The sequence below is a fragment of the Varroa jacobsoni genome, unplaced genomic scaffold, assembly GCF_002532875.2.
Source record: "Varroa jacobsoni isolate VJ856 unplaced genomic scaffold, vjacob_1.0 scaffold_759, whole genome shotgun sequence".
Taxonomy (NCBI): domain Eukaryota; kingdom Metazoa; phylum Arthropoda; class Arachnida; order Mesostigmata; family Varroidae; genus Varroa; species Varroa jacobsoni.
Window position 1 is genome coordinate 154,246 of NW_019213661.1, and position 14,698 is coordinate 168,943.

Below are 14,698 nucleotides of genomic sequence, written 5' to 3' on the forward strand. Positions count from 1 at the left end.
ACGGGAAATGGTGGGGGATCTATAAGAGAACTGATAGATATCAGGTCTGTAGTAATGCAGCCGCTGCAGTTCGCTGGTGCAATAGACTCCTTACGTGCTGTGCCCATCCTAGCGCTCTATCGCAGTGGCGGCGGTGGTGTATAATGAGATGTATCCCCTCTGTATCCTCCCCTTATTGCTACAACCCGCCACTGCCAACCAAAGGGATTGGCTTACACTACTGTGGTCCCTCCCACATCAAGAGGCTCCGCCTTCGAAAAGATGAAACAGCGGTTGAAACACCGTGATGGGTCAGAATGATCTGAAGGAAGATCTCGAGAAGTTCTCAGCTAAAGACGAACGAAGAAGAAGGTCTGCCAAAAAGATCCGAGAAGAGATCCAGTGAATCTGTTGAACGCTGAGTTAATACTAGGTACTTATTAAAGTCGAAAAGTTAGTTGACGACAAATCAAAGCTGAGCACGGGTCTGAGGTGTAATGTCCGTTGAACGTAGCAAAAAAATACCAATGGAATGTTAAATGTGGCAATTTATGTGTGCTGACCTAATCTAGTGATACGGCCCATCTGGAACAATAAACTAATTTCCATCAATTAAGGTACGTCAAATATATCAGCTGACTAACAATATAGGCGGCATATTTATTTTGACCTTTTTAATTTCTACAATTTATTGCGGTAGGTGAAACGGCCAAACTGTTGTCATAGATGTCAAATGGTACTGCTATATCGGCAGTTATAACAATCGTTGGTGATATACATATTCCTTTCAAACGTTCACCTAGTCCGAATAATTTCCACTAAACATTGCAGTGATGGACTGTCGTTCGTCATTTTTGTTTGGAACATACGCCTTACCTTCAAATAATAGCAGCTGTCATATTGATTACTTAGGAATTAGCTTTAGAACAAAAGTATTGGACTGTGGTGAACCTTATCATTTCCCAGTAGTTAATAAACCGAAGTTGAAAGGCAAAAGTATCTAAGCTGTTAACCAACAAGCCCCATATAAATGTTATTACGATAGTATGAAATCATTTTTCATTTACATAAAATTGGTTTTCAAAGGTAAGTAGAAATATGTGAGGCTACTAATATACTGAGACTATTCTCATTCTTATTTCTAAGTTAGTCTCGTTATGGACGGATGCATTCCACTTGTGTATGCACTTAGAGTGATATCCATCACATCAAACGACCAATAAGCACTGGGTGGTGCAAAGAGTTTTGTAAATGCGGGCAAGTATGCGCATGCAAAATCTGAACTAAACACAACTGAATATGGGTGCATTTTTCATTTGATTTGCCAATAAACTTCCTAATTTAACCATGTATCATTCCTTCTAATAAAATGTAATCTGGTCTAATTTGAATAAATGCATCAGATGCTGAAGCAACAGATGGGATATACACTGTAAGGATTACCCATATATGCATGAATCGGTATCATTACCAGGCATTTTGTTCGGCACTTTGTAGGTGTCAATGTTGGTGCGGGCCTCTCAGCAAACACGCGCTGACAGAGATAGTGTCAACAAATTGACAACAGATCAATGGGACATCGAACAGTTCTAGTAACCGTTAGTTAGCAAATGCCAGCCTTTGCATCGCTTGCTTGCTTGCTCGTTGAACTAGTGCCGGGAACCGTTGTTGGTAGAACTCATGACTAAGAATTAATATAATATAGTAAATATGTATATATACTATGCATAGAGTAATGCCAGCAATTGCTGATCATAGTACTTCAGGTTACATGTGTTACGACTAAGGTTGCTTCCTTTACTTACTAAGTCCAGATTATACGAGATGAGAGCGTTTTGCTATATTGCGAGTTCACCTTGAACGATTAAATATTTAAGCATAAGTAACTCATTCTACAAAAGTTGTGTTTTTAGCAATAGGCAGTGTAAGGCTTGGTCTGGAACGCCAGAAAGCCGCTTGATATGAACTAGACACCGTTGATTAACAAAAAAGTATCCCTCCTTATAAATGGATTAGAGTTATGATCTCAAGCATGCAGTTGTCTAAGAACAAACGGAGTAAGCATGTCCTCATTGTGGTATCCAGTTTAAGGGACGACACTAGCTTCCTAATAACCATAACATTATGTCGTTTATCTGTTATAACTATTATTAATAGTTGTGTTACTTTATTTATTTACAGAAAGCTTTTCGATTAAAGGACAATGCGTATTATAAATGGAAAAGATTTATAAACATATTAAAAATGTCTGCCAAGATGTGCACAATGCTGGGGTGTTAGCAGTTTGTTTATTCTTTCATTGCGGTATAGGCAGAGATTCATAACACTCTGCCTATCCAAGCCGCTATCATTAAAACGCTCATCATGCCCATTATGGGTGTCAACTAATTTCGCCCACTTCTGAGGGACAAAGATATTGCAAGTAATTCAATAACAGATATTACTCTAAGCTATTATAAGACAAACGAATGTGGAACTCCACTGTAAACGACAATTTTTCTAATGCTGACAAATAACGGAATCCTTACAACTTAGCCAGTCCGCTCAAATAATTATATAGATCCAACGCTCATGCAGTGAAGAAAAATATCGTCGTCTGAAAAACCTGTACACCTGCTTAATTAATACTGCCCTGCGAAATACCAATAAATTGAAAGCACTTCTAGAAACTGTAGTGTGTTTCTGAGCGTTATGTATATTTTGGCTATACAAGACAATTAATTCGTAAGTTTCTTTTTTATTAGATATTAATAAAGCAACTTCTCGGAAACACAAGTAATTTTTCTACTACATCGTGTTGGTAACCTGCTGCTATTTTCAGCCGTATAATGAGACCACAACTTAATGAATGCAGATCCTAACAGTTCTTAAAAAAGAGGAACGGGGCTACGTAAATCCGCTTGTCAAAAAATAACATGTGCTTGAAACACCAAAACACTCTATTTCATACCTGTGGAATAAACTTATATATTTTAACTCTTCTTTGCATAAGGTTTTCAACTTTCTATTGTCTCCTTTGGTATTAATATAACACTAACAGTGGTTATTTATTTTTATTAGGTCATAGATCTTCGAGAAGCAATAGGCACCGATTCATAAACCTCGACCAGCCGCCGGTCAGTTCGGCTTTAACGAGCATAAAATAAACATGTCAGATTGCCCCTTAGTTCGCGGCGGCGGGGCTGCCACGCCTCCAGGAGAAAAGGGTGTACGCCGACCAAAATGTGCGCGTTGTCGAAATCATGGTGTCATATCCTGGCTAAAAGGCCATTCGCGTCACTGCCAATTTCGGGACTGCGCGTGCGCTAAATGCAATTTGATTGCTGAGCGTCAGCGTATAATGGCGGCGCAAGTTGCACTTAAAAGGCAACAAGCTGCCGAGGATGCCATTGCGTTAGGTATGTAGTCATAGCTATAGACTAAGGAAACCAACAATTGTTATTAGTCTTTGATTCTGACCCAAAAGTTTGTTTTAATGAAGATAAGTTTAGGTTGATACGATAGCGAAGTTATCTACTTGTAAACATCCATATTGAGTGCTTCCGGAAGTTTCCGCTACTTGTTTCAGCCCATTGTAATTTGAAAGCACCAACGGACACCGGCTTGCGACTTTTTTAAAAAAATATGCTGTTATTTCCATCAAAAGAGTTGCCTGCAAGATATGTTACTAGGAATTCCAAGTGCATAATAAGCGTGAGAAATAGTGAATTGCATTTATTTGATTGTGACCTTAGTTTACATATTTTTTACTATAGAAATTACGAAATAATGATGGATGACCATTTGATCTAGAGGAATGTACGGACACAACTAATGTAACGAACTATATGTGGCTGAGTCATTCGATGATAGTTAAAAGGGAGACACGTGTTTTTAATTATCATTATCATTCTCAATGTTATCCGTACTTACATGTAGTAAAAATGCATTGCTGTGGCATTTTTTATTGGTTTGAGAAGGGGACACACCTAATTTCATTCTATTCAATGATATAGAATGCGTCTACTTCAATTATTCTGTTGGTGTTACTTGATACAACTCGTAATTACGTGCATATGAAGATCATTTCTTTCTGTTAGTTGAACGCAAGCAAGCGAAACAAGGTATTTCAACAATGTTATGACTAGTATGTAAAAAAAAATTCTTACATTTGTGCAGGCCTGCGAGCTGTCGCCACTGGATCTTCTCTCGAGTACCTACCTCCAGGGCCAATCTTTGGACTACCTCTTGCTGCCAACGCGGTATCTGCCAAGAAAGCGCAAATGCAACAGCAAAGAAGAAAGAACCTTGAAGAAAACGCAGAGCATGCTGATGAGTCTAGTCTTCAAGATAGCCAGAACTGTACAACCGCAACAGCTGCAGATACAAACAAATCCGACGACAACGAGTCCGGTGAGTTAGAAAGACTTGTTTATCTCACTTCATGTCAGAATAATAACAATGATTCAATCTCTCACAATGAAGGGCACACTTCACATATAACTAGGGTAATAAAATATTTGTGTCCTATATTTCATGGCATTCGGACTTTACATTTGGGTTAGATCATTTAACATCTACGCTTTTTCTTACCTATAATATGACGTGGTCAGTTATTATACAGGTCATCTGTATAATAATGATCACTTCAGAACACACGCTTACACGCTTAGAAAACGACATAGCGAAATTGTTATCTCTTATTTAAAATAAGAACTATACGAAAGATTACCAGACAATGACGAGATCAGTTTATTAATATTACTACTATAGTGAAAACAACTGAGGATCTCGTTTTACCATGTGATCACCTCAAACGTACGCCGGTCAAATGAACACGTTTGACTCGCGTATGTTGAAAAACATGTCAACGAGAAGGGAAATGATGATGGTAAATCTATTGACAAATGCTATTAAAACACACTCTATGTCGATTGTTTCTTATATCTTCCTCAATTAGTTAATTCTAACTGAAACTCCGAAATCCCTAGGTTTGACGCAGCGGCTTCTCGCACATTTGGTTGGTATCTTGCGATTATTAGAGAACTAACCTGTCATGCGGCGTGACTAAAGTAGCAACGATTTAGTGTTCTGAACAATTCGCTGATTTTTGACAAAAGCTGTAATCATTAATGTGGTGCGATATTTGAGTTAGCTGACTATCGAGACGATGGTCGCCGTTGTCAGTAACTATCATCCTATTTATGTTTGAAACTAAGCCTACAATCCAAGATCTAGCCGTTTAAAGAAATGCTTGACGGCAAGGCCAGATGTTAAATTAAAACATTGAAGGTTATGAAATTGAATGTATAATTTCATTTACTATTATGTACAACTTCAAACCGAAAAAGCCGGGTCACATTTGCGCTTTTGGACTTCGGTTGTCAATAATATACGCGCGCCAAACGCTACAAAAGATATAGCGTTTGGCGCGCGTCACGCGGCTATCTTTGGTTTAAGATGATTCGATTGGTTTTTTATTGTTCCGATTTTTAAGACGATACGTTGTGAGCCGAACTACACTGAATTCACAACTGGGCAGATAAAACCCCTACAAGGCGTAGTTTAGCGATTTAAAAGAATCATTCATTGCAGATCTATGCAAATTTGATATTACCTTGTAATTGAAACTTAACTTTTAAACATTTTGTGTCTACCACATACTGCGGTCCTGTTTGAACAGAACTGGAATGTTTTCTATGGAAATGTCGAAATTCAATTTCATGTAAGGTTATTTATGGACATCCATTACGCTCAAGCTTCTCTCGAGTAAGCACTTTTTAACGCAAGTTATTACTATGTCTACAATTTCAGTACGTAAGTAAATGTGAGCCATGTAACCACCATATTGAAAAGCTGAAGCAATAATTTTTTTGCTAATATTGAGTTTTTTCGAATATTTTTGAATATTAATGATATAACAATTTTGAATAACTTTTGTGATAATTTTGAGCAGCAGTTTAGGCTAGTACACAAGATATATTTTTGTTGTGGTCGTTACTTATACATAAGGTAGCCTTTACTTAAACATATTTCGTTTCGAAATTACTGAGCTTTTCTGTTTCTTATCACATGTACACAAGGTATGAGCTCTATACAATTAGTGATCGTTCAAACAGGTAGTTTCTTTTTTATTTACCGACGCACTGTTGTAGCGAAATAAAAACTGCTTAATTCAAGCCTATAGCTTACTGAACGTTGTAGTATAATCTAAAATATATTTATATAACAAATGCAGACGGTTTACTCAACGAACTGCATCGATGAGGGGTTTTGGTTCTTTCGCTCGTTTTTCCATTATAATATGAATTCATATATATATATATATATATATATATATATATATGTGCAAGAATGCAAGTAATTTGAATAATAAAGGTACTGCCATAATTAGATGCGTAGTATCTTAGCACATCTGTAAAAATAGGATAAAGAGGTGTTCGATTGAGTGCTCCTGTGCGTAGCAAACACGCGCAAGATTTGGAATATCGCAAACTCTGTTTTGGCCAACGATGGATGTGTCCAAAATTAGTTCAAACAGATGCTACCGACACAATACCGAAAGGATTCTTGCTTTTGTTGGTCTAAGCACATTACATTGCACTTCTATTGAAAAATGTTTTGGCAACTATGCGTTATTTTTGTAATAAACTGTTCTCGTTGATCATTAGTTTAACTCTCATTTCACTGTTTTATTTTTTGTACAAATCAAAAGACCACAAATTAACGTAATCAACGTTATATTATAAACGAATGCATTAGTTACATTGAAACTATAGTTTAGCATAAGAACTTTGGCATAGTTTGATTGTATTTGTCGGCTCGACCTAGAGAGCAAACCATGTTTAAATATTTGCCATATTTCCGGCAGTTAACATTATCAATGTATATATCGTTAGCCTGCATTATATTTGCTAAGCGTTTATATATTAAGCATTGGTAAATACATAGTAGCGTTTTTTCCAAATATTTTTTTACCTTTCGACTATTTGTTTAATTTTATATACGATCCAAAACTGCTGCTTTCCCATAAGTCTACTGTAATTTCATTAAAAAGTGAACAACATTTCATCTGGAGTTCAGGTTCCAACGTTAGATGTTCTTCGTGAAAAAAAATGCATTTTCACCTGAGTCTTATATTTCGTCTCTACCAAGATCAAAGCGTCAAAGGTTGCCGTGTACGGCGTGAACTCTATGCCTTAGATAATTGCTTGAAGGTGGTTTGCGAAGTCAAATAATGGCCTATTGGAATTGGAGAGGTGCCCCCCACGACCGGCCGTCTGGGGCAGACAAAGACCACTTAAAAACGACTTTCAAGGAAGTGGCCAACCAACAACCTGTGAATTGACCAAGAAAATGAACTGCACTCAAGTGACTATCGTCAGACATCTCGAATGCATTTTGATCTAATCAACAATTAGGAGCCTGGGTTTTTGTCCACAGACTGAATGAAGCATAAGTAGATACGATTATTTATAGTTTTTCAGCAGCTCGCCCGACATTGGACAACCTAAAGATTTCTATATACATGACAAGAACTAGTATTTTTACGTCAGTATGAATCAAGGAATGGAACAGGCGGATCTAGAAGATAGGTCTAAGCCCAGAGTTGAGCCAAATCGCCATCCCAAGAACACATGCTTTGCGTTTAGTGGAGCTAGAAGGGGTTTATGCACTAGGAGAAGCTAGATAAAAACAGGGAGTCAAGAAGAATCTGTGTATGGCCAAGTCAGGTCCAGTAAACATGGCTATTCAGCAGAAAGTATTTTCTATAGAAAACGGTCATTCCTCCACAATGACAGACTTCACATCGCAATGCTCCGTAAAGCCTCCTTAAAAATGTTGAATGGAAGACTCCTTTGCATCCTCCCTATCTTCCGACCCCTGTATTGACGAATCCGACGTCACTGTCTACGCCTTTCTCCCGTCTCTCAATCAATATACCTATTCCGTTATGCCAGCAGTTTTGAAGTTGGATGTCAAAGGCTCGTGAAGCGTTATTTTGAAAAGCGCTTTATTATAAAATGTACTATCACGAATTCGAGCGAAAATTTGCATTTCTTGTTAGGCAGCATATTTAATAATTTGTAATGAGCTCAGATGCTCAATCATGCGTACCTCTAGAACTTTCAATCTTTATTTTTATCAGACGTATCGATCATCCTTTGAAGTTTTTGCCTATAGAATCTGTTACCTTTTTTGAAACCAAAATTGCATCATGATATATTACACAAACTTGACAGTAAGGGTCTCATTGTGTTTTGATTTGGGTTCGCGTGCTGCAAGTGAAGCCTTCGCTAAAGTGCTAATATCTTTTTCATGCTCTCGACAGAAGTATATTCCAATTCCCATTTGTGCACATTTTTCTTTGAAGGTTAGCTCTTTCATTATTTAGTACACTTTCTGCTTCATGCCAATTGCTTCATTTTCTCGATTGCCACTGATTGACTGACATTGGTTGCATCCTAGTGTTGTTGAAGCTGTAAGTTTAACAGTGTTATTGGCTATTCCTTTTACCTAGATACTGAGATGTGAGGGCATCTATTGAGGGTAAGCTTAAAGCTCACAAACTTGCAGCACTTCGGAAAAGGTCGAGCAAGGTAGGCATTGTTACCCTCGAGACTGCACATAAAACCTCTAAAGGGACTTTAGAGTCACTAAATATAAGTGTCCTTGTTTCTTTGATCCTAGATTAAACACAGCCTAGCCCCATAAAACTCAAATGTTGATAAACTTTTACGGTTCTTTGCGTAAACGATAGTTTGTTTTAGTGAATCTTGTGGAATCATTGTATAGATGTTTCACATTAATTCCTTTCACGATACCCGTCTGTGACGATAACCCTTGAGGAACTTGTCACCAGTAGGTTCATATCAATCTATGGAGGCACCGATACCTGTTATATACCATGACTCCTCTCCAGTGGGATATCATATTGGCTAATGTTTGTGTCGTAAACTAGGACGGGCGTTCTAGCTAATCAACTTTTAGTAGAGCTCCGCAGTCGCTCATCTAACTCAGTACCAAGTACTCCCAGGAACACTGGCGTCGCAGCTGTACAAGCTCAGTTCGCTTCATGCGGGTACAGTTTACTTGCCAGTTATCTGAAGCACAGATATTTATTCTAGTATGCATTACATTCATTGAATTGATTGAACGAATATTGTTCCTTGCTAGATTTATCTTTGTAATAACAATCCTTGCTTTACAATAACACTTAGCTATCTTGATCGCATTAAGTGGCACGAATAACTCGCGTTATTTTCCGTAGATTTTTACGAATGTTTTCAACCCTGCTTGCAGCCCGCTTCAAGATTTTTGGTATACTTTTAATCGATTAGGTAACGTCTTGTAAATAAACCCCGAGAAACCTGGTCATCTTGCTTTGCTTAGTCAACGTTCCATTACATTCTGCCTTCACATGTTGACCTTGGCTAATGTTGAAAACACTGCCCTAGTGTCGCATGCCTCAGCGGCCAAAGAGAAAGAGTTTAAAATGTGCAGATCACACTCTTGAGTGCCGTTTGTAGTTCTAGGGTAGGATTTACCAATTTCTTTTTACCAGGGAAATGCAAAGCTCTCCATTCTCTAAGCACTGTGACAAGCACGCACCGTTAAAAACATGTTCTCCCCTAATATACAATCAAGTAGCATATATGTGACAACATTTATTTTTTATAGATTCGTGGGTTTACGAAAAAAATAGGATCGTCGCCAGGATATGCGTAATCGTACCCGTGACCTTTAAGCAGATTGTCGATTAAGTGAATAAGTGTAAGTCAAAAGGGTTCAGCTAACTTTCAATACGTAACGTTACCATTTTAATAAAGCTCAAATAGATGAAGTTGACCAGATATACGTATTCGTTGACCCTAGACGTTAATCTTACCATGGTTCGTGTCTTTCAGTAAATGCCTGCAGAATTCGCTTTGATTTGCTAGTTTCTAGACGTCAAACGTTGTGAAGCTATATAACATACGATATGACTGTAACAGGATTAATTTTTTTCAAATGTGACTTAAGCCAGCTAACTTAATACCACATGTGTATGGCACAAAACCGACGCATTCTGAGGTGCAAGGAGAAAAGAACATGAAAACACATTAATGGTTGTCGGTACGCTCAAGCGTATCATGATAACCACTCTTTTAAATAACTCAATAGAGTTGTGATTTTTCACTCGTGAGATACCTGGAAGCTTTGTACCTTATTAACTGTTTTGGCTTCTTGAAAGTGAAATACGTTTGCCTTGCCTTGTTTTCTTTTTGATGGAAACCTTAGATAGTTGCGGATTAAACGTAGCTTGACAGCAAATTCACTATCGGATTTCTTTCCATGTCTAGCTCTTCCTTTTTATAGAAGCTACTATGAAAAGCGTGACCGGTAAACGTATGGAAAGGTTGTTCTTTTTCTGAATAGAAGTCTTGCTCTTTGCCTAGGAAGGAAGCGATCGATTGGGCAAACATCTCGTCATCGGGATGCGCCGATGCGCCGTTCCCCTTGGCATCCGTCCTCCGACTCTTCGGGAACTGAAGTAGAAAGCGCTAGGAGACTGAGGAGAGTCCGTTGGGAAGCCACTCAGAGACGGACATCTCAGCAGCCAGCGACAGAAAGATGATAGAGGCCCAAGCGGCGACGAGCCAAAGAGTTGGCTACACCCAGTCAGCTACTAGCGATGCTCCTCCCACCACCCAGAATTGGCGGTGGGCTCTCATGCGAGTCCACACATCGTCGTACACAAAAACAGCAGCTGCTGCCGTTGCACACTATTAGTCTCTAACGCTAACCGGTGGCTAGGGTTAACAGATGAGGACGCAAGCGCCTATATTCTAATACGGCTGAAGCTGCCATTCGCTGTTTCAATGCATGTGGCAGAACACAAACAAAAACTTTTATCTATTGAAATGTGTATATAATTTTCTACATAATAATACACTAGAGCTTGGCTTCGTATAAAAATCTTTTACATACCTAATGCACAAAAATGAATTGATTACTTCCTATAAAAAAAACTGAAACATTGGAAGCGTTCACCTATTCCTTAGTTGTGAGCGCTTCAGTGAGTCCTACCGACGAGTGCGTAGTTACGTTAGAACGAGTATCTTAAACCCTCCGAATCTGTTAGTTCGTAGCCTAGTGGACTATCCTGAAAGTAATGTTCAGTTATGAATAATTAATAACTGAATTATTCAATCACTTTATTTTTTTTTTATCATTGCTGCATACTACCAGCAATGTACAGAAACACCAAATCATTAAATTAAAGATGTGAACAGATTTAAACTGAGTAGTTGCTATTTGATTTAAAACACTTGAAAATAATATGCGTGGTAATCTGACTGAGATAGATGACGTTGTTGCTAAAATGCGCTAAAAAAATATGTGTTAAAATTGAGTTTACTAAAGTTTAAGATAGAGCGCATTGAGGATGAGTAAAACTGCTACAGAACTTCGTTATATGTCATAGTTTTATTACGATAAAGACACAAATGCTTCCCGGACCCCAAAGGATTAACCCAAAAATGTGTCTGTCGCTTTCGTTCTAGAAATTTTTATGTATAGGATACACTTCTTAGTGGGCGACCGGAAGAAGTTTGTAAGGAGGTTGAGAGAGACCGACACGTAAATAGCCATGATATTGCCAAAGAATTAAAGATCCACCACTAAACAGTTTTAAACCATTTAAAAATAGCTGACTACTCAAAAAAGCTCAATGTTTTGATGCCATATTAATTGGCGCAGATGAGTTTACTTCATCTTATTCCCATCTGCGAAACTTCATAGAACCGCAAGGTAGTCAAGTCATTTCTAGAGCGCTTGATCGCGGATGGTAAAAACTGAATCACATACGACAACATTGTGCAAATAAGAAAAAAGAAATAAAATGTGCTCAGTAATCTGTAGCAAAGCCCAGACTAACGCTAAAGAAGACGATGTTATGCGTTGTTGTATTGTGGATTATGAATTGCTACCGCTTAGACAAACGATTGGCTCTGGCATTTACTGTTAATAACTAACAAGATTACGACAAGCCATTAGAAAAAATCGACTGGAACTTGTAAAAAACGTACTCGTCCGCCAGGACAATACCCGACTGCATATGCATTTAGCTACCCGACAAAAATTGGGAGAACTTGGATTGACAAATTCAATGCATCTGGCGTGTATCCCGGATTTTTAATAAAATTATTATCTCCCCGTATAAAATTATTATCTAGTTCGGTCTCTGCAGAGCACCCTTAATAATGTTAATTTATTTTCAATGAGATATGCAAAAATCACTTGTCATAGTTTTTGGCCCAGAAACATTTGAAGTTCGTCAGTGATGAGATTATGGTGTTATTGGGAAGCCAGCAAAAGGTTATCCATCAAAATGGCGCATATTTAGTGAAGTAATATTATTTTAAACTTTGAAACATATTTGCTTTAATTCTAGCTTAAAAACGGTCAATACTTTTTTTGACAACCCGGTATGATATGTCTGAAAGACAGGCAAGCTTCGAATATATTTTCGTACCGACTAATAGGAAAACACAAGAACTTCACACATATTATAGTAGCTCTGGGCAATAAAGATCCTGACAGTCATTGTTTCAAAATTGAGGGTTTGGAAATCAGCATGCTGCTCTTTTGTTTTTCAACTTAGCGAAAAAACTTCATTAGGATAAATGTAAACCTTGAATGATAGCAAAATGAAGGTTTCTAGAAAATGTTATAAAATGCAAAATGTATTTGTAGAGAACAATATGTACCACTTATCTCTACCCCCACTAGAAGGGTCTATTAATACGCCTGTTGGTATTCTAACAGAAGGGCCGCATTACAGAGCTCTAGATTAGTTCTTACTGAAAAGCTACTACGACCTGCTACATTTTCACGAAAACCCAATGGTTTCTCTAAAAAGTCGTGATTTTTCTTATTTTACGTTTTTAACAAAACATGTGTCTTCGTATTAAGCAACTTTTGTCTGAAGAATGTTACGAATTCTCTTACATGCATAACGATCAAGTGTATCAGGAACTTAATGCTTAAGTAGATATGCAAAAATCTGATTACGTTCTAGTGCAGCAAACTCAATCGAATTAGCACCGAAATTTATTAGACACTGTTTGTACAAACCTGCGATTTGTAATTGACAAAATATATTGACATTATTTACAGATTGTACCGTGTCCGATTCCGAGTCAAAACGCGCGCGTTTTTCGGACACGCAGAGTCCACCAGTGGCCTCATCCTCATCGCCCGCACTGCCTCCTCAAGTGGATGTGGACTCCACGACTTCCCAAGCACCTCCTCCAGCTCCTGGTGACCAACTGGCTATATTACAGCGCCTATTTCCACATCAGAAACCCACGTTACTCCATTTACTTCTTCGAAGTTTTAATAATGACCTGGGCAAGGCTCTTGAATATATTCTAAAGTGTGAGAACTCATTACATGTGCCTCCCCTCATGATATCAGATGATAGCTCTGTTGCATCTACAACTGCAAGTGCCGGATCCTCTTCTACTACTGATGTTTCTTCCCGTAGCAGCGCTTTCCGTCCTTTGTGGAACCCCTTATTGCCCAGGCTCGATCTACCATCGTATCCTTTGTTTCCAGTGGGCGTAGGGATTGGGGTTGGTTATCCCAACTGCCCGCCTGGATGCGCTCAGTGTCCACCGTTCTTACCTCTTGTCACTCCTCCATCTGCACCGAGTAGTACAGATGATAAATGGGTATCCCCGGAAGAGCTTTTAAAACGTGATTCTGATTGAAACGATAAGTGGAAATAATAGAGGCGTAGATGAAGCGACACACTCTAATTAGCTCCGCGAGGAGTCTACATAGAGTCACATATATATACAGAAGCCAACAAATTGTGTAGTTAGGCTGAGCATTGATTGTTCGCTATGATATGGTATTGTATAGTAGTATATAAGGCTCACAACAAAAATTTAGGGCTACGATGATGATAAAGAAACATAATAAAGATAATAATAAGGGTAATAAATGATGCTGCCGCGAGATACAACCATGTGAAGGATGTTAGTGCTTTTTTATTACAAATCGGGGTGGGGTAGAACCAAACTTTATTGTTGAACGTTTAGTAAATTAATGTAGATACTCTATCTAAATTACATTCAGGGAAAATATGCAAATGACAGTTTCATATTTTATGCTCTAAGATCATATAACGTTAAGTTGTCCTGATCTCTCAATCCATTCGATTTCTATATTGCGTAACCCTAATGAGATATGTTTTTGGTCTACAAGTGCCATAATGATAATAGTAATAATAATCATAATAGTAATAAAACTATTGCGCTTATAATAAATGGCGATTGGATACTGCGGAAACTCTTATCTGAAATATCTTGACATGCATGAGGTGTGCCTTTTATTAATAGCCAGTCTTCTTTAACTTATGCTTCGTGTTACAATGCGACATTCAGTCGGTGAGAAGCTCAATGTTTATGAACTTCTTTATGCCTAAAGCAGCCTCGATGTCACTGATAGCTTTGCGTAGAACTTAGTTCAACAAAAAGAGTGATATATATTCTATCACGCAACAGAATACTTAGTCATCGTAAAATATGAGCAATCGTTTTTATAGTTTCCTTGGCACATTCCTAGCAAAATGTCGATAATGAAAACTTTTACAAACTATTTCAGCTATCGGATACAATCTGGATGCTCGCATATATTAACGCGCAAGGGATCACTCCTCGTTGATTGCTTCAATCACATCAGAGTCTAT

At 38.1% G+C, this 14,698-nt stretch overlaps 1 protein-coding gene across 1 annotated transcript; it reads left to right on the plus strand.

Moving 5' to 3' along the window:
• Window positions 1–308: 308 nt before the first annotated feature.
• On the plus strand, window positions 309–13,981 carry LOC111263363 (uncharacterized). Its single transcript, XM_022838366.2, has 4 exons — window positions 309–596; window positions 3,040–3,377; window positions 4,138–4,371; window positions 13,120–13,981. The coding sequence occupies exons 2-4, from the start codon at window positions 3,128–3,130 to the stop codon at window positions 13,713–13,715; spliced, it is 1,080 nt and encodes a 359-aa protein (XP_022694101.1). The 5' UTR covers window positions 309–596; window positions 3,040–3,127; the 3' UTR covers window positions 13,716–13,981.
• The last annotated feature ends 717 nt before the right edge of the window (window positions 13,982–14,698 follow it).

Bases quoted from the DNA above. Each gene is read 5' to 3' on its own strand.
- LOC111263363 (XM_022838366.2), top strand. From the start codon at position 3,128: ATGTCAGATTGCCCCTTAGTTCGCGGCGGCGGGGCTGCCACGCCTCCA. The intron at 3,378-4,137 runs GTATGTAGTCAT...ACATTTGTGCAG, and splicing joins CGAGGATGCCATTGCGTTAG to GCCTGCGAGCTGTCGCCACT. The intron at 4,372-13,119 runs GTGAGTTAGAAA...CATTATTTACAG, and splicing joins ATCCGACGACAACGAGTCCG to ATTGTACCGTGTCCGATTCC.